Raw genomic sequence first — 19,367 nt, 5'->3', positions numbered from 1 at the left:
CTTAAGAATCACTTATTTAATAGTAGAGTCTCATAGTATAGTAAATAATGTAAAGTCACTTTTAGACAATTCAAAGATCTCAAATAGGAATAGTTGTACTATTTGAATGATTAATTTCTAGCCCCAATATTAAGCGCAGATATTGAAATTAGGAAACATTGATATAAAAATTTTAATTTTTAAAGCTTTAATGTTTACAAGTATCTTTTTTTTTCATTTAAGTGTTCAAAATGGTTCACAATGCTTTATGAAACACGAATCCAATAAATAACTTATATGATTTACTCCTGTATTATTACGGATTGGCAGAATACATTTTCTAGACTAGTATTTCTCAAAGCAATTTCTGGGCTTCACCTCAAACTTGCTGAATCATAATTTCAAAGTCCTAAAAAAGAGTTCAGAAATTGTCACTGCATTAGGCTACAAATATAATTTTTTACATAATAAAGTTTGATAATCACTATTCCAGAGATTGGACTTTTTCCCAGAAAATAGGTCCTTAATTTATCTTAGAGTCTGACAGGGATCGTTGGGTTTTATTATGAACACTGACAGTATAATTCATATAATTAGGTTATGTCCAATTGAGTTTCAAAGAAGATGCCATATATTTTCAACTAATTTGCTTAAAAAATACCTAATATGTAAACTTAAAAAAATAACATGTAAGACGTTTAAGAAATCATTATTTAAAGAAAGAATAAAGGAAATGCAAACATATTTACTAAGTCATGTAAAGCTCAAGTTAACCTATTTACTATTTCCAACTTTATTTAATGAAAAATAACAAGAACTTTGTCTTTGGATTAGATCCCTGGATGGATGGCTAAATTATAATTTGCCATTTTCTTTTGTGATTGAACTAAATGTGAAATATTAGAAAATATGATTACTAGCACTTTTCCTTAAAATTAAGATATTTAGATAATAACATCATTTCAAAAATCATAGAAGAAATGACTTATAAAAGCTGGAGAATACAATACCTTAACATTTATTTTCTAACATTATACTTCCCATATAATTGGAAATCTTTTTATTATACAAATATGAATTATTGACTTTGTTCTAATTTATATTTTATTAGTAGAGAATCAATTCCGTATGAACACAAGAACAGTGATAATAATGACAACAGTTTGTATCGACATAGTGCTTTACAATTTACAAAGCCATTCCACATTCATTTTGTCATTTTTATTCTCACAAAAAACCCACTGAGTTGACAGAAGCCTTAGCGTGTCAGTTTTAAAGGTGAGACCTCTGTGGCTCAGGGGTCATTTATCCTTCTCATAATCATGTAGCTAGTCAAGGGGAGCCTGGAGGGCTCAGCTGGTTAAGCATCCAACTGTGGATTTCTGCTCAGGCCGTGATCTCACGGTTTGTGGGTTTGAGCCCAATGACAGCATGGACCCTGCTTGGGATTCTCTGTCTCCTTCTCTCTGCCCCTCCCCCACTCGTGCTGTCTCTGTCTTAAAATAAATAAGCTTAAAAAAAAAAAAGAAAAATCATGTAGCTGGTCAAAATAAATCCTGACCTTGCACTCCTTGTGCTTTGTCCACAAAGCCACCACTGTTTCTCTCTACTGGTGATATCAGTGACTCTCAAGGGTTATTTAATTGGAATTTCTTTACATTTAGTGCCTATTCAATTGTATCTAAATAGTCAGTGATTACAAAAGATTACAAAAATATTTACTACTTAACTTCCTGATATGATTTTTTCTAGCTAAATTCACAAGGTACAGAGAATAGTTTTTATGTAGCCAGGTATCTGAATGCTAAAGCAATTAAAAGGAATTAAGAGACTATAGATTTGAGATTATTGGCAATAATCTTAAGAGTGCCACTTGAAAAAGTGATTTTGTCTTTAATTTTTTGTTTGTTTGTTATAGGACTATTTGAACCACTGTTGTAGATTTTTTAATTACAGGGTATCTTAAATTTAGGAGACAAATAATTTGGAGAAACTCCAAAAATATGGTGAAAGAAATCATGAAATTTAAGCTTGATATAAACAAAAAGTGACATTTTTGAGCTATAATAAATATATATTTAAAAACAAACCCAGAAATTGTTCCTCATATTGCATAATAATTAATCAAGAGTTGTTTGAAAATTAAATTTTCACCAATTACATATTTCAAATACTAAAGAAGAAACAATTACAAAGGAAATTTGCAGTTTTTTAGACAATAAACATTTAGCCTCTGTAAAAATGTTTTTGAAATTCAATAATATTAAAGAATATATATACATATATATGTATATATATATATGTATGTGTGTGTGTATGTGTGTGTATATATATATATATATATATATATATTTTTTTTTTTTTTTAGAGAGAGAGAGAGAGAGAGAAAGCGTGAGCGGGGCAGAGGGCAGAGGGAAAGAGAGAAAGAATCTTAAACAGGCTCCATGCTGCACGAGGCTCAATCCCAGGACCCTGGAATCATGACCAGAGCAGATATCAAGAGTTGGACACTCAATCGACTAAGACACCCAGGCGCCCCTGTTAAAATATTTTATGAAAAAAAAAAGTCAACCACAAGTGGCATAAGTATTAACCAGGTGGCATACTTTGGATGAATAATTTCAGAGGCCAGTGCAGAAGAAAAAAATAAGAGTAGAGTCCTCTAAGTATTTTTGCATTCAAGAGGTACTGCTCTAAAAGTGAAAGGAATATAAAGATTTGTCTCTACTTATTAGAGAGAGGGAGGTCAGAAGCAAAGTCTGGAGAATAAGGTTGAGGGCAAGGAGGAGGGAGGGAGAGAGAGGTAGGGAAAGGAGGGAGGAGCAGAGAGAGAGAAACAGAGACAGAGAGGAGGAGGAGAGAAGAGAGAGAAACAGAGAGAGACAGAGAGAGAAGTAGGTGGAGGAAAGGAAGAGTGAGGAGAAGAACAAGAGGAATAAGAACAAGGACCATGAAACTGAGAGAAATAGAAAGGTGTTCTTTGAATTACAAAGAGAGAAAGATAAAGCGCTTTTTTTTTTTTTGTAATAGAAAAATATCACCAGAAGACAGTATATAATGTGACTCCCTAAAGATAGGTCTCTACTTATCTGAAACACTGGTGCAGACCACATGACTGCATTACATTTCTGCTTTAACATTTTACTTGTAAAATCTCAGAAAAGGATTACTACTCATTAGTGTTATCAAAATCTAAACTAAGCATCCAATTTAAGTGCTGAGATATTTTATTTGTAATTGACTGTACAAAAAGAGATGCAATTTTGATTTGTCAGGCCATGAAATCTTTCTCTTTAATTCTGTTTGACATTAAACCCCCAAATGTTGGAAGACTACCCAAAGAAGATATCATATTAGACTGTATTGAGGTCGACAAGCATGAGACTAGAATGATAAGAAATTCACTAGGAAGCAGAAACTTATATTTAAAAAATGTATTATTTTCCAGTTATCGAGCCTATTAAGCAATTATTGTGTTATTTACTCCGTATATGCAATATAATTTAATTCCAATATAGTTTGCTTATTTTTCAGATAAATACCGTAAGGGCCTGATGTGCTATAATCCACACAAAGATCTTCCTAAGTACTGAGTACTTCATAAATAGTGTTAGAAAAGAAAAAAAAGAATCCTTGATTGTTTGTACCACTATAATTCAAACATACTGTGCTAAATCTTAATAAATAGGAGAAAGAGCCATTTAAGACCACTTCTACCAGAATGAGCTCATATTCATTGAACATCCTCTAAAATGAGAAAACTTCAAAGAATATGGCAATGCTTATGTCATTCATCTTACTAGTCATTCTCTGTCATTCATATAGTTCATTTAAACTTTCTTAATCATTAGAATCTTTGCTTCTTGTCACTGTTACTTACAAGCTTTTTTTTGTTTTTGTTTTTGTTTTTTATTTAACTTTCAAAACCAAAGAATTGTTTTTAGTTTGGAGAATTATTCAACACATGTGTGGGACTTTTTCATTATGTTCCACCTTTGATATTTAAAAGCTAACTATTCCTTCTTATGTACAGAACTCTATAAGCAATTTGGATTAATGTATCTTTTTGAGAATGTATTTATCCTTGATCTCCCCCCGCCCAAATACTCATATACACATACTCAGAATTTTTTTACTTTAGATTTTAGTATTGTAATGTGTAAATTATTTTCTCCTAATATATCATAGATTTCACTGTCCCTCTAATACAATATGCCTGCTGTTGCCTCTGAATGGTTGGTCACACTTACCTTCTACCTTGGAAAGTCTTTGGTCTTTTCCTGTACTGTTTAAAAATTCTAGCCATTCTTTAGGCACAGGATGACAACTGTCTTTTCTAAAGGTTGTACTATTCTGAGAATTTAAAGCATGACACATCCTTCTAAATGTTTCTTGCACAACTTACCATAGTATGCTAGGCTTTCTACCATTATTTTCTGAAGGAATAAACGCACCATTTGGCATATTGAATTTTGTTCTGTAAATATCCCTATGATTTCTTCATCAATACTTCCAAAGCAGAAAATATTTACTGTATGCATCAAATAATTATAAGTAACAGCAATAAATGTAAGAACATGATAATAGAATTAGAGATATGCACTGGTCTTTCCATAAAATATATGAACATAATAGATATGTTGAAAATTTAGGGTCTAGGGGCACCTGGGTGGCTCAGTCACTTAAGCGTCTGACTTCAGCTCAGGTCATGATCTCACAGTTAATGAGTTCCAGCCCTGCATTGGGCTCTCTCCTGTCATCACAGATCCTGCTTTGGATCTTCTGTTTCCCTCTCTCTCTGCCCCTCTCCTACTTGCGCTGTATCTCTGTCTCTCTCAAAATAAATAAATTAACTTAAAAAAAATTAGGATCTAAATGTTTTTATGTGTAGTCAATAGAAATTTCCCAAATTTGCAGGAAAGAGAGAATCAATTGAATATATATTTTATCTAGAAAATGTGGTATTACAATTAAGAGAAATATGTATTTCCTTAACTGGATACATTATGCCAAGAAGCTATGTGAAAATAATGATTAGCCTTACTTAAGAAAAGAATGCTTACTAATTTTCTACCAAAGTCTTTAATATTTAACATTAATCAAATAAAATGTTCATGTACATCAAGTCAAGAAAGAATGCTGATTTGGATCAATGACAATGTGTACAGTTTGTAGATATTATATGCTATTTTTTATGGTGAAGCTTAACTATTTTAATTACTCCCTTGGAGCATTCATAAGATTAAATTTCAGATTGCCATCTTGCTTGTAGAACCTGCATTAAAATTAACAATAAAAACACATTACTTTCCTGCAGGTAAAATATTGCTTCATGATCTTGTCACAGATCATTAACTTTGAAACAGTAGATGAAAACAATAAGAAGAGACTATCTGGATGTATATTTGTGCCTTAAAGTACAACTGTGATTTCCTTTTCCATTAGTTATTTCAAACATTCTATAAGTCTAGATATTTCTAATAACAGCATGCTCTGCAATGATTTTGTTTTATACATCTGTAAATGAATAGTGAAAATCTCTGATGATACCTACCTATTAAGCAAATGGTCTTACAAACTTGCAAATCTTTTAAAAATATTCCCAGGCCAACTTTTAAAAGAATAAGCCTTATGAATCGCTTAGTCCCAACTGAATCATTGGAGAAATCTCATCAAAAAAAATGTAAAACCAATATTAAAAAGAGAACCTATTTACACATTCCACAAACACATAGTTAGAATCTGCATTCTTCTGACACTGACTGGGAATACAAAATGTATTAGGGTAGGTATCAGCCCTTGAGAAACGTTGCAAATGCATTTTTTTCCATAAAGGGTAGACATTTATAGTGATAGAAATTATTACATAGCTCTTTAACCAGCTTAGGTAAGGAACAGAGGGCTTTATAATTGTCAGATAAATAAAATTTTCCATTTAAAACAAATGCATTTGGGTTTCAACATAGATGAAATTGATAAGTGATCAGCTCCACAAAGGTAGGATTTTTGCTTATTTTTTTCACTGACCTCCAGAACTTTGAACAGTTACTGGAACATAGCAGACCCTAAGTAAATAAATGTGTCAGTTGTATATGTGATCTTGTTCCTTTCCAGAAATGGAGCCACTAACATTCCCATCTTGAGCAAACTGACCAAGCACTCAATGGCTCACATTTCTCACCAATAAAATGGGGACAGAAACAGTTTGCCTTCAGGTTTTTGTGATGCTTCATGTGGTGATACCTCTAAGTTTCTTTGAGCAATGTCTGTCCTAAGGTATAAATGCAGCAGATCTTAAGAGAACTGTCCATGAACATCTATATATTTCAAAAATAGATATGCAATCTCAAAAGAGCATAGTGGTAAAATTCAATAGGGAAAAAAAAAAAAACTAAGGTCCAGAATTTTATATGATATATTTAAGGTTATACTATTGGAAGAATGGTAGAGATTTTTCCGCAGAATAGTATCTTTAATCCTAATTTAAACTGTTTGTATACTCATGTTTTACATCAATGGTGAATATTTAACACATCAAAATTGCTTAAATGGAAATAACTCACAAAAAAAGGGCTAAATGGAAATAACTCACCAAAAAAGGGCTAAAACTATAAAAATATCATTTTCCCACTTCATTATTTCCATAGCAATGGGAACATGGCAAATTAAAAGTTTTCCAAAGGCATTCAGTAGTTGTCTTTTTGTTTTATTGTTTTCTTTGCTGTGCAAAAGCAAAGGCAATAGAATATGTTGACTTGCATGAATTATAATAACCATAATATCATAAAATATTCTGATTTTAATAGTAAATATTAATCACTACAGGTCACATGTTTTCAGTTGAAAGGTGAACATTTAGCTGCTTTTAAAAGGGAGAATTTTACATTTCTCGATTTAGTTACCTTTCTTTAACTTTATGTTAGCCAATCCTCTTCTGCAGCCCTTTCCCCTAAACTTTACAATGAAAATAAAACAAGAAGCAATAGTATCAGTTTATGTTCTTGGAGCAAAGAGAACAGTGGTTATTCCTCTAACTGTTCAGACACAGGAGAACATCCAGATAAGCATTTCCTGTTATTTTCACTGGGTGTTTCATATTCTGAGGAACGTTTGTAAAGTAAACAAATGTGGTAAACAGAGAAATGATCTCATTAGGATCCAGTTAAAAGGCAGCCCACTAGAGAGGAGTTTTATAAGAAGAGAAAACTAAGATCCAGGTTATACGGTACATCTAAGGTAACACTGTTAAAATAAGGGTAGAGATTTTTTCCACCCTTTTTTATTTAAAGCATGAACACAAGTTTTTACAAACTAGAATAATTCAAGTAGAAGGAGGAAAAAAATCTGCCCTTTCTTTTAAGGCAAACTTGACCTTCACGGCAAAATGAGTTTGAGGAACCCCCAAACTCCCCAGATTACACATGTTGTAGATCATAAAGCCAAAAATTCAGATAAAATATCAAGCATTACCAGAATATAAAGCATAAATACTAAATGATTAAGTCAAAATCTTACAATATCTCAGTCTTTGGCCTTTAATCCCTACTATCTCTATCCTTTGGTCATCCCTGATTGGATGTCATAATAACCTATTATTATAAACTATAATAAACGTATATAATAAACCTATTATAATAAACCTGGATTCCAATAGAGAAAATGCGCTCTATCTCAAAAAGTATGGTATATGATGAATTAAACAGTAGGTATAATCCTTTTAAGAATTTATCTATTCCTTTGATTGAGGACTAGGTAAAAGCCAGTGAAAAGAAAATTCTCTGGAATTGGGTGTAGAAAAAAAATTAGACAAAAATAAGAATTATGATAGGAAACACATGCAAACTCCTAAGAAAGAGATGACAAGAAAAAATAAAAGCACACAAAGAGAAAAAGGAGAGTCAGAATTATCAGCAGATAGTCATGAAATAGAAATCATAGGAAAGTATGGATGGCACAATTTTGAAATCTTGGACATTCACCTTTATAAGCTATATGTCTGGCCCCTTCTCATATATACTATCTCCACATTAACTGCAACCATTCTCAGGGGGAAAAATGTGGTTGTAAGAATGTAAGCCTTTTATTAAATGCACTATTCTGTTTTAATCTTCTTATTTCTAGCGAAATAACTATTGGTAAGGAGGTGGTTCCATATCAGAAAAAAACATATACACAAGAGAGTTTGTTTAGGGAATACACTTTCCTTGATTTTCTTTTGTGAAAATATAAGTGGTAGGTACAATCTGAGAATTTACTTGCATACGTATGTTTATATATTGTGTATTTACACAAATATAAAATGTTTACTCAAGTTTATGTTCAACATGTAAGAAAAATTCTTCACTGCCTTCCTCCCTTGCCACTCAGTCCTTGGTTGCTTTCTGCTTTGTGTGTGTTCATCAAGACATCCACTTAGTAAGTAAACCCCCTGAGATCAGAAAACATGCTTGTGCTTTGACTGACATCTATTATCAACTCTTGTGTACAACATCATGCATACAGTGAGCGGTTGGTTTTTGCCAAACTTTAAAAGCCCAAAGTCACAGCACCTGTTGGGATCATTTTGTTTATCTTAAGTGGGAACACTAAAAACTGTTTCTTAATATATTATCACTTCTGGTAGCACAACCTTTAGAAAATTTGCTTTCCATATATAAAACTGATTTTTATTTATAGCTACAATTAGAACATGGAAAAATCATTGTTCTCATCTTGTCTTCTTTATTCTATATTTTAAGAAATTACTTATTATTTATTATGTTGTTTTATCTACTTCATATCTGTCTTCTTCAGTATACCATAAGCTATTTGCAGGAAATATCTATTTAATGAATCTATATAATTTTAGCTTAATAGACTGGCTAATGTATTCAGATATTTAATTATAGTTTTTCCATAAGAAAAGATGTATAGCAGTTTACAAAGAAGACATAAAATTTAAGAAAATATAAATAAAAAGACAAAGAAAAAGAAATAGGCAAAAAAATAGATAAGACAGTAGCCTTTTATGGCAAAAGATAGAACCAACAATATTAGTAATCTAAAAATGCATACTATAGACAAATGTCCTTCCCAACTTCAGGCCATAATCTACTGATGGGTTATGAAATCAATTCAATGGGTCCTGTCCAACACTTAAAAAATTAATTATAATAAAATAGTATAGATAATATTAAAGCATATCACATGTACTTTTTTGATAGAACTGAATTTGGAAAGTTCCTAAATTTTGACCCTATGATTTCTGTAAGTCAAAGCCAAAAGAGAAATCAGTTTCACAATTCATAAGTTAAAAGGGGATGGGGAAGCTAGCTAACTGCTAAAGAAATTACAAAGATTTCTAAAGCTAGGAGTAGCAAGAGATTTCTTCTAAGGATATTCATAACGAGGGCCCTGCATCAAGCAATCTCTCATATCCTCAAACAGATCCCTTTGGTTGATAAAACTCTACACATCGTAGTTCCTCCAAGCATAAGCCAATGACATCACGGCTAGACCTTTCAGAGTTCAGTAAGCCCGCTTCTGTAGGATATCATAGCAATGTGACAAAGATAACCCAGACTGTATTTCTGACTGAATGGATTATGAATAAAGAGACTGAATGTCAAAAATATTTATAAATAAACATATGGACACAAGGTTGGATGGCTGGCTATTAAATATTATATTTTGCTTTGTATGGATTAGAATACATAAAAAATATAGTGCATAAGGTACAAAATTGTGACATGTACGAAGCTTAAAAATCTCACTGTGAGCAAGAACTGTTAATTAATAAAACCCCTACTTAAGGCTTTTAGTTTTAGTTCATCAATATCCTGTGCAATGAGGGAATTTATTTCTCTCGTAATCCAGAAATACACAGCACACCTAGGCTCCTTAAAAATTGCATTATAGGATTAATAAGCTAAAGATACAATGGAATACGGAAAACATCTATAGTCATTAAGTATTCAAACTGTACGTCTGGTTAAGCAGTTTGATCTCACATTCATTCAAATTAGTTATAAAGACCACATAAAGGAATACTAAAGCCAGTTAGCTCTGATGTTAACTCCTGTAACTTTCTTCCTTTGAACAAAATTATTCACAGCAGTGGAGAAGGGTCAGGAAGACTTGGGAAAATGCAACTGACAGAAGTGGAGAGAGGTGGAAAGGTACAGAGAGGTAGAGAGAGAGAGAGAAAGAGAACACTTAATTAAGCAAATGCTTGCAGAGTGAGAGGCATACTTATCTGGAAATGAGTCTGTGTAATGTCTCCAAAGGCTTTTTGGCTTTTTATCTCCAAAGGACCATGAACATGGATAGGTTGTTTACCTTCTCTAAACCTCTGACTTTTTGCCTTTAAAAATGTAATGATAATATCTACTGAGGGAGCAAGAATCAAATCAAATAAAATTTATAAAGTTCCTAGCATTAAGGTTTGAAAGAATAAACACTTTTGTTTTAATATTTATTTTTGAAAGAGAGACAGACTGAGTGCAAGCGGGAGAGGGATAGAGAGACAGGGAGACACAGAATCTGAAACAGGCTCCAGGCTCTGTGCTGACAGCTCAGACTCACAAACCGTGAGATCATGACCTGAGCTGAAGTCAGACACTCAACCGACTGAGCCACCTAGGCGTCCCCAAGAATAAACACTTTTAACATTGCTTCACTGCCCTTTTTTATTTCCTTTACCCTTCACATTCGTTATCCACCTTCTTTCCACAGAGAATTCATCACGTTAATATTTTTTTTCTTTAATATGAATAACTGCAAAATCCCATCCTTCTCCATTCTTATGAATTTCAGTCCTGCATTTACCATGACATGGTCAAAATCTCAAAGGCAAAGTTAGTATGAGATTGATAAAAACTCAGAACTATCTATTATAGAGTCAAGAAATTCTACAGGTTATTTTTACCCCTTCATCCCTTATGACTTAGAATTTGGCTGTCTCTCACCAAATGACCAGATATTTTCCTCTGATATGTTGATGTCACCCGTTGATCAACATTGCAAAATAGAACTTGTGATCTTTCCTGATAAATCAGTCACCACTCCTGATTCCTTGTGTTCACTATCAGTTGCAACCTAACACTATAAAAAGTCTTGAACCACAAAAAATAAGAATTAACATGAATAAATTTTCTGGCTAAAATATGATTTACATCTAGAAAATCAACAGTTTTCTTTCTTTTTTAAAAAATGTTTATTTATTTATTTTTGAGAATGGGGAGGGGCAGAGAGAGAGGGAGAGAGAGAGAATCCTAAGCAGGCTCTGTGCTGTCAGCGCAGAGCATGATGAGGGACTCAATCTTATGAAATGTGAGATCATGACCTGAGCCCAAATTAACAGTCAGATGCTCAACCGACTGAGCCACCTAGGCACCCAACCTTTTTTCTTTTAGTCTTTTCATTTGGAATAAAAACTTTTCCAATCAAATTTCACATGCAAAAAATTGTTTTAGATAGAGTAAACAAGGCTTGGTTAAAACTTATTACGAACTAGAAGTCATCATCATGAACCTCTTTAGTACATTTTATAGCAATTATAGAAATAGCATAAGGAACTAATAAATATGAATGATGTCTTTAGTGGTTCCTCTTGATGAAGAATTTTCATTGGATGATGGATACAGAATTAGATATGTGAATTTATTATGGGAAAAGGTGTTAATTCAAAATAACTGAACTCACAGTGAGCATCTGTGGAACATTTCTATTAGCAAAATATAAAGCCTTTTAAAATCTCTTGTGACTGCTGAGAGGTTTTGGGTTTCCATGTGAAAGTCTTTGTTGTTGTTGTCTTTGTTGTTGTTGATCCTGACCAGGTAAAATTGCTCTGGGAATGGAAGGCAACACTAAGCTGTCATTCCCACAAGGACACAAGCTTAAGGTATCACTCAGCTTTCATCTTTCCTCACTGCCCACATCCAATCTTAGTAATAAATCCTCTCCTGCCATCCCAGTGTTTGTGACATCTGCACTGTCCTTCGACTTCCCACTGGCGTTGTCACTGGCTCACTCATATTATGACATTGATCACAGCTTTCATGCTCGAGTCTCTCCCATTTATGTTCTATATTATACACAATGATATTTTCCCTAAAATTTATTTTTTTTACTCCAAAAGACTGTATTTTTTTACTCCACTTCCTCCAAAACCTTCAAAACTTCAAATTACTTCAACTTACGACTTTAGAACTTCAATAATCATATGCCATATTATATATCTGCTCTAGCTTTAAATTATGTAAATATGTAGCAGAGTGCCTGGATCCTAGCAAGAATTTATCAAATTTTAGTCCTTCCTCTCAAAGCACTCGCTTTAATAAGATCGGATATCCCCTAATGCCTTATCTTTTTTTTTTTTCTCACTCTTAAATGATCTTTCAATCTTCTGCACTCTGTGAAGCCAAGTTCAAGGGCCACCTCCTGCATGACCTTTTTTGCTGCTTTCTCTTCTCTGCCTCCCAACCTTGCAGAATTAATGTTTATTGTTTGTATGCCATTAGGCATCTAATCATTGACTGTCTTGCAGTGCTGTTTAGAGGCTGGTGTGTTTCTTTTCGAAAGGGTTTACCTTAAGGTCACTTAAAGGGATATGTTCTATCGAACTTAATTGTATATAAGGAAGTAGGTAGTATTGCCAAATAAATGGTGTTAAAGCTGACTAAATAAATATTAGATTTTTATATCATATTTAATATATAATTATATATGCAAATGCTTGTTGATTAACAGTCCATTAAAGTATATCTCTTGTGTATACTATGCAAATACAAATACAAATACATGGATATTAACTTTTCCAAACACCTAGATAGCATTATTTGGGCCCTAAAACTAAACAATTTAATTCTTGTAATGGTGATTCAGGTTTCACAGATACAATAACTTGATCTTAAAAATATATATATATTCTAAAATAAAATCAGTTTAGAATATGAAATTCTGATTAAATGGATTGCATTGTGCTGAGCATTTTGAAGATTCTATGCTCAAATAAAAACTTCTGTTGTGTTCAACTTTTGTTCCTGCTAGTGCTACCAGCACTTACTTATCAGGATATTTTAAGTGTTCTACATATTTTTGCACATATAGAAGGTCAAATATAGTTATTGAAATACTTATTTTTCTTTTGAAAAAATCTTTATAATATGTCCATACCTACCTTAATCACTGTAATATGACATTTATGTGATCTTCAGCTTAAATATGTTAATCAATCAGCCAAAGGAAAAATGCCATGTTCTCAGTATTAGTTATGCTATATACACTTTACTCCAATATAAGGCTTTCTGACAACTCAAATAGGTAGATATGGAATGATTACTGTCTGTCAGATACCATGCTGTGAATGTACTAAAATACAGAAACTCACATTCTAATGAGAGAGACAACCGGTTATATTCCAAAGTAATTTGTGAAACACAAACCATAACAAAGAGCACTAAGGGTGAAAAAATTTCACCAAAAAATGAAATGGAAGTAAAGTGTCTAGAGATGACCACATAGAGATTTAACATTTAAGCTTGATCTTTGTAGATAAGTAGAATTTTTGTCAAGTAGAAAAGGGAAAATGGGGTCTTCTGTAAGAAGGGGAAAAGTAAATAGTATACTCTCTGCAAAGTGTAAAAGATCATGGTAGTTTGAGAAGCAAGAAGTTCAGTGCATTAAATTGGGTAGAATTAGATGTAGTCAATAAGGCAAATAAAATAAGCTATGGTGACTGGCACCAAGCCATGAGGATGACTTGGTCATGCTAAGGAGTCTGTTTCTGAAGGTGGCACGGGACCATGAGAGGCATTAAAGCGGAGGAATGGCACAGTGTACCGGTAATTCTAGAACCAATGGGCAAAACTGCAGAGGCTAAAGGGATGGAGTCAAAGGCATGAATGAAGACACTATTAAGCAAGGAGAGACAGGAAAGAGTCTGGACAAAGGTGGTAGCAGCGGAAATAAAGAAAAGGGACGCCTTAAAAAAACATTGGAGGGGGCACTAATATGACTTTAACATTTTGTACTAGAAAGTTGAGAGAGGATTTAAAGCCACTTCCAGCTTTTCAGACTGGTGAAATAAAATAGAGAATGAGATGAGGCCACTAAAATTGGCAATTTGGCTATTACTGGTAACCTTTCTGAGAAAAGGTAAGAACAAAGGTGAATTCATGGGAGAAAATGAAGACTGTATTCAATTGCTTTCAGAGGGATTGATCTATATCTCAAAAAGGAAAGGTGAAGTAACAATCTGATATTTTCTCATTTTCCGGTTATTTCATAAGGTTACATTAACCTGCTTTTTAAAAGCATTGACAAAATTCAAGTCTCATCAAGTACTCACAATAAGACAAATTATGATTTATTTCCTTGGGCATTTATGAAGCAAGTTAGCTCCTTTTACCTCCTGACAGCAGCGGTGGAGTAAATATTTCCAATCGTCTAAACTCTTCTGTGTCTGCACTCATTAGCGCATGCAATTAGTAGAAACCAGGCATTGACTGATTTGATTGACGTGTGTTTATTTTCTCTCCCACACACTGTGGGATCACAGCATGAGAGTAATGAAAGAAGAGCCATAATTTGCAACCAAGGGTAGCATGGCTATTTATTATAATCATACTTACAACTGGCCCTGGTGGGCCCTGGGGACCTTCCCCTCCTTTCAGTCCAGGTGCACCCTGGGAAATGAGAATAAAAACAAAGAAAATGAATCGATGTGAATTGAATATAAATAGGGGAGGTAGGATTTCTAAAATGAAGATGTTAAGAAGTGTTTTTAGACACAAATATATATTGCTATATATATTATGATAATCAATGCTTATGCTTACATATTTCCCCTTCATTACTCATGAATCTTTACTTAGTCAAGTCCTGAGAAAAATGTTTCAATAAGCAATCTCATTCAGATGCTTTATCTATATGCTGATTATACCTGAGCTCCAGGAAGACCTCTTTCACCTGGGAAACCACGCAGTCCTGCTGGTCCGTCTTTCCCTGAGATACCTTGAGGACCAGGGTCACCCTAAAGAATATAGTACACATTAGTCACGGAGAATAATTTCTACAGGTTTCTATAAGCAAAATTGTTATTATGTCTAACCTGGAAGTAAGGCCTAAATGTTATTCAATAATGAGAATATTGTGTGGAATGCCACATACATTATAATGAACTAATCATATTTAAGAATGCACAGGGGCGCCTGGGTGGCTCAGTCGGTTGAGCGTCTGACTTTGGCTCAGGTCATGATCTCATGGTTCATGGGTTTGAGACCCGCATCAGGCTGTGTGCTGACAGCTCAGAGCCTGGAGCCTGCTTCGGATTCTGTGTCTCCCTCTCTCTCTGCCCCTCCCCTGCTCATGCTCTCTCTCTGCCTCAAAAATAAATATAAACATTAAAAAAAAAAAAGAATGTACATACATGGATGGCTTTATGTAAGTGATGCTAAGTGGTCTTATGTTATTGTTCAGTCACACCTTGAAGTACAATAACTAAATATTTTACTGATACATCTTTCTGATCCATTGAAACACTGTGCTAACAGTTAGAGACCCTATGGACAAGTGATGAAAAGCTACAGTGGAAAGTAAATGGATGTTTTTAGCCAAGAAAATTCCGTAAGCATGTCATACCTTTGCACCTTCTTTTCCTGCAGCACCAGGAAGACCTTGCTCACCAGGAGGGCCGGGAGGGCCAGGATGTCCTCGTTCACCGATTGGACCAGTCTCACCCGTTGGTCCCTAAATTGAAAAGCAAAACCTCATTAGACTGTGCTTTTGTTTTTCATAAGGATAACATAAACCCCAAATAAGTATTACTCCCTTTTACAATAGTTTATTATTCTCATTTATTTTCATAATGTCCTACAAAACATATAAGAGCAGCACGGATCCAGGAGGAGTCTGAAAAGAGTAAGTGTTGTCCTTGGTAAGGATCTGAGTGTACAAGGGAGTTTAGGAGTAGAAGAGGCATTGGCACCACAGGGGTAGCTACTCAATGAATCACTCACTGCTCGATAAGAAGCCTGGGTCCCCTGGAAACCAAACAACCAAAGTAGTTCTCCTTGGAATTTCCATGACTGGAGACCTCCCTACAGTTAATCTATATTCATTTGACAAAATCTAGGGAATGTAGCAGGGAGATCCTGAAGGCTGTGAGTTTGGGCTGGCAGTTCCTCCCGGCCAAAAGCTATAACAAATAGCCCGCTGCCTTAAATTGCTGCAGAATGCCAAAGTGAAAAATATCAGGTCATTTATGTGTCCCCTGAGTGGTGCTGTTTGGTGGTGCTAAAGTTTAATGAGCTTTCAAGTGTAAATAGAGAATGGTGACCAGTTGCTCTCTATCTCCACTTAGAATAAAGCAAAATGAAGGATTTAAGTTAAAGGCATATAAAGAGAAAGTTTCCAGATGCCAAGGTTGTTAAACAGCGGCATGTGTTGTTGAAGTTGTTTACGCATTATCATTCTCTGTTATTTTTCTAAAAATGCAACAGATTCTTTGCCTCTGGTCTTGGATACAGAGCATATCTGCCTCAACTTTGAGTGTAAATTTCTAGGTTTAAATTCTTTTATTATGTATTACTTAAAGTCCTCAATTTATCGTTAATGTGCAAATACTCCCCCGGAAAGGAACTGTTCTTGAATATCTGATCACTGGAATTTCAATAGTAAGCAATGTAAAATTGATCCTAATTTAATGGCTATCACTATTGAGACAAAAATGAGCAACATGACTACAAAAAATGGAGTGAATATTAAATATTGCAATCAATATAGTTCCTAGTAAATCACTTCCTCTGTCCTAATATAAAAATTAGGCTATTGAAATAGGACATTGGATTTTCTCTCTTAAAAGAACCAATGAAGAAAACTAACTCAATGAAAATGCATCCTCAACAAAACACCTGATACTTTTATGCCTTAAAGTAGGGAGGAACAACAACAACAAAGATCTCAGAAGCCAGATGTCTACATTAGGCAGAGATGAATTTCCAAAAGGTATAAGGTCCTGAAATATTCAGGGAAACCCCTTGATGTCTACATTCTAGTTGGATTTTAACTTCATTTATTTAATGTAAAAGGAATAATTCTTTCAGTTACAGTTTTTCACAGAAAATTGCCATGAAGCTGCTTGCAGTGGAAAAAATAAGATATTTTGAAGGTAATTATTGAGGGAGTATTTTTTTTAACTAAACCTGGTAAGCAGTTAAGAGCTTGTCAGCACACACACAAAAAAGTATGCAAAAAAAAAAATAATGCATACTACATTTTCTTTATAAAAGAACAAACAGCATTTCCCTTTTTTTGGGATTCATCTTTGGAATTAAATGATTAGCCAATCCAAGAATTCTTCATTTTTGCTTCTGTCACACATATTCCTAGAAAGATGATGCAGTTTTTTGTTTCTTTAGTTCCATATGTATTTGGATGTGCATGCTTGTGTGTGAGTGTGTGTGTGTGGATGCATAAAGTGCTAAGAACGAATTATAGGCTGAGAAAAAGCCATTTAATGCAATTAAATAATTAAAACACTTATTCAATTGCTCTTGCTCTTTTGCTATAGCAGGGGTAAAATTCCAGCTGAATAAACTAAACATGTTCTGTCCATTCAATACCACTTTGTCAGAATAAATATTTTCTATTCCCACAAATTATTCCATGATTCAGTATTCTGCATCAATCATTGGGACTCTTTCTGCCACCTATGTCGAAAAAGCTATTCGTCTTTGTCATTGTTTAGACATATTCAAAGATTACAAACTAATATTTTATCATTGATGGAAATCATTACAAAGACAAAAATATTAAGAAACATGTAATAATGACAAATATTACAGTTTTAGGGGAAAAAAGTTGTGCTCAAAGATTTATATTATATTTGTAATATATTATACATCTAAATCTAATTTATACTCAGAAATCTGAAGTCATTTTGTAATTTGAAATTCTAGGAAAATATTATGGTGGCCTTTCTAATAAAGCATTTTGGTAGTGTTAGTAGGTAGTACCATGGTCAGGCTTTTATGTTAACTTCATTGTGAATTTTCTGACTGAATTTTCATTATTTGCTTCATTCTCTTTTCTCTATGCATCTAACTGAAATAATCATTTCAGCTAAGCAAAGTTTGCTAAAGTTTACTTGAGATAGGCCAGTGGCATGCATTTAAATCTGGTATATAAAACATAAAGTACAACATTTTGAATCATAATAAAATGGGCAGATTTTATACAGCATAGAAAAGATGAAAATATAAATAGGAAAATAAATCTTCTTAGAGAAATAAAATAAAGGGACATACCTGTGGTCCAACGACACCCCCTGGTCCTGGAGGGCCAGTCTTGCCTTGAAATCCCTGAGGAAAGAAAGCCAGACGTTACTAAAGCATAGATTCAAATTTGTAAGTAACTCACATTAAAACAAAGTCACTTTTTGGTTAAAAATTCTCATTATTAAATGTTTAAATATAAATTATATTCTAGTTTTCTTTGAAATTCAAAATTGACTGTCCTCACTATTTCACATTATAGTCCAATGATTACTTTCAATAAACTTAAAAAATTAAATAAGACATTGGGATGAAGATGAAGGAAAAACGTGTTCTTAGCCCTAATCTACCTAGTCAGAGTGAGAATTTTAACATAGCAATGCTTATGGATGAAATAAATGATGATTTAGACATTCTTTAATGTTTGTTTGTTTGTTTAGTTAGAGGAAGCAAATGGGAGAGGGGCAAAGAGAGTGGAAGAGAGAGAATCCCAAGCAGGCTCCAAACTGTCAGCTCAAAGCCTGACTCAGGGTTAGATCTCACAAACCGTGAGATCATGACCTGAGCAGAAATCCGGAGTTGGATGCCTAACTCACTGAGCCACCCAGGCGTCCCCTGGCATTCTTGAAACAGGCCACTGGCTCTGTGTATAGAGATAAATCTAAGGTCTGTCATATTAATGCATTTCTCTTTCCAGCATTCCAACGTAAAATAAAACAAGAATAGAATCAAAACAAAATAAAAACAAAAATAAAACAAAACAGGATGTAGAGTACATTTAAAAGGCGAAAGATTTATGCGATCTGAAGAGAAACCAGAGCATATGTAGAGTACATATATAAAAAAAAAAACATTTTGCATGATTAGTAATCATTTTAGCATTTTATCAGTCTTCTTTCTTAAAATATCCCAAAATGTAGTTACAACTGTACCTTGTAAATAACGCAGCCATTAAGAGAAAATCTGGTAGATGTAAGCAGCATGTAGCCAATAAACAGAGCCTTTGAGCATATATTTTGGTGTCTATATTTCTCTAGACTCATGGGTTATTCATCCTGTATGACTGTTTTATGATTAGCAAATTTCTCTCTCATGTAAGTTAACTTACACTTAACAGTTGGAGAAGAAGCTTCA

At 33.7% G+C, this 19,367-nt stretch overlaps 1 protein-coding gene across 3 annotated transcripts in view; it reads right to left on the bottom strand.

Moving 5' to 3' along the window:
• Window positions 1-19,367, bottom strand: part of COL11A1 (collagen type XI alpha 1 chain) — a 222,906-nt gene that overhangs the window by 57,394 nt on the left and 146,145 nt on the right. For all 3 annotated transcript variants that reach the window (XM_047084158.1, XM_047084157.1, XM_047084159.1), the window contains 4 exons: window positions 18,267-18,320; window positions 15,601-15,708; window positions 14,903-14,992; window positions 14,592-14,645 (listed from right to left, as the gene is read on the bottom strand). In XM_047084158.1, coding sequence (XP_046940114.1) covers window positions 14,592-14,645; window positions 14,903-14,992; window positions 15,601-15,708; window positions 18,267-18,320 — 306 coding nt within the window. The remainder of the gene's footprint in view (window positions 1-14,591; window positions 14,646-14,902; window positions 14,993-15,600; window positions 15,709-18,266; window positions 18,321-19,367) is intronic.

This window comes from Lynx rufus, unplaced genomic scaffold (genome assembly GCF_022079265.1).
Source record: "Lynx rufus isolate CCGP_SWC_20201006 ecotype Redwood Valley unplaced genomic scaffold, mLynRuf1.p SCAF_2, whole genome shotgun sequence".
NCBI lineage: Eukaryota > Metazoa > Chordata > Mammalia > Carnivora > Felidae > Lynx > Lynx rufus.
This window is presented reverse-complemented; position numbering and strand designations above follow the sequence as displayed.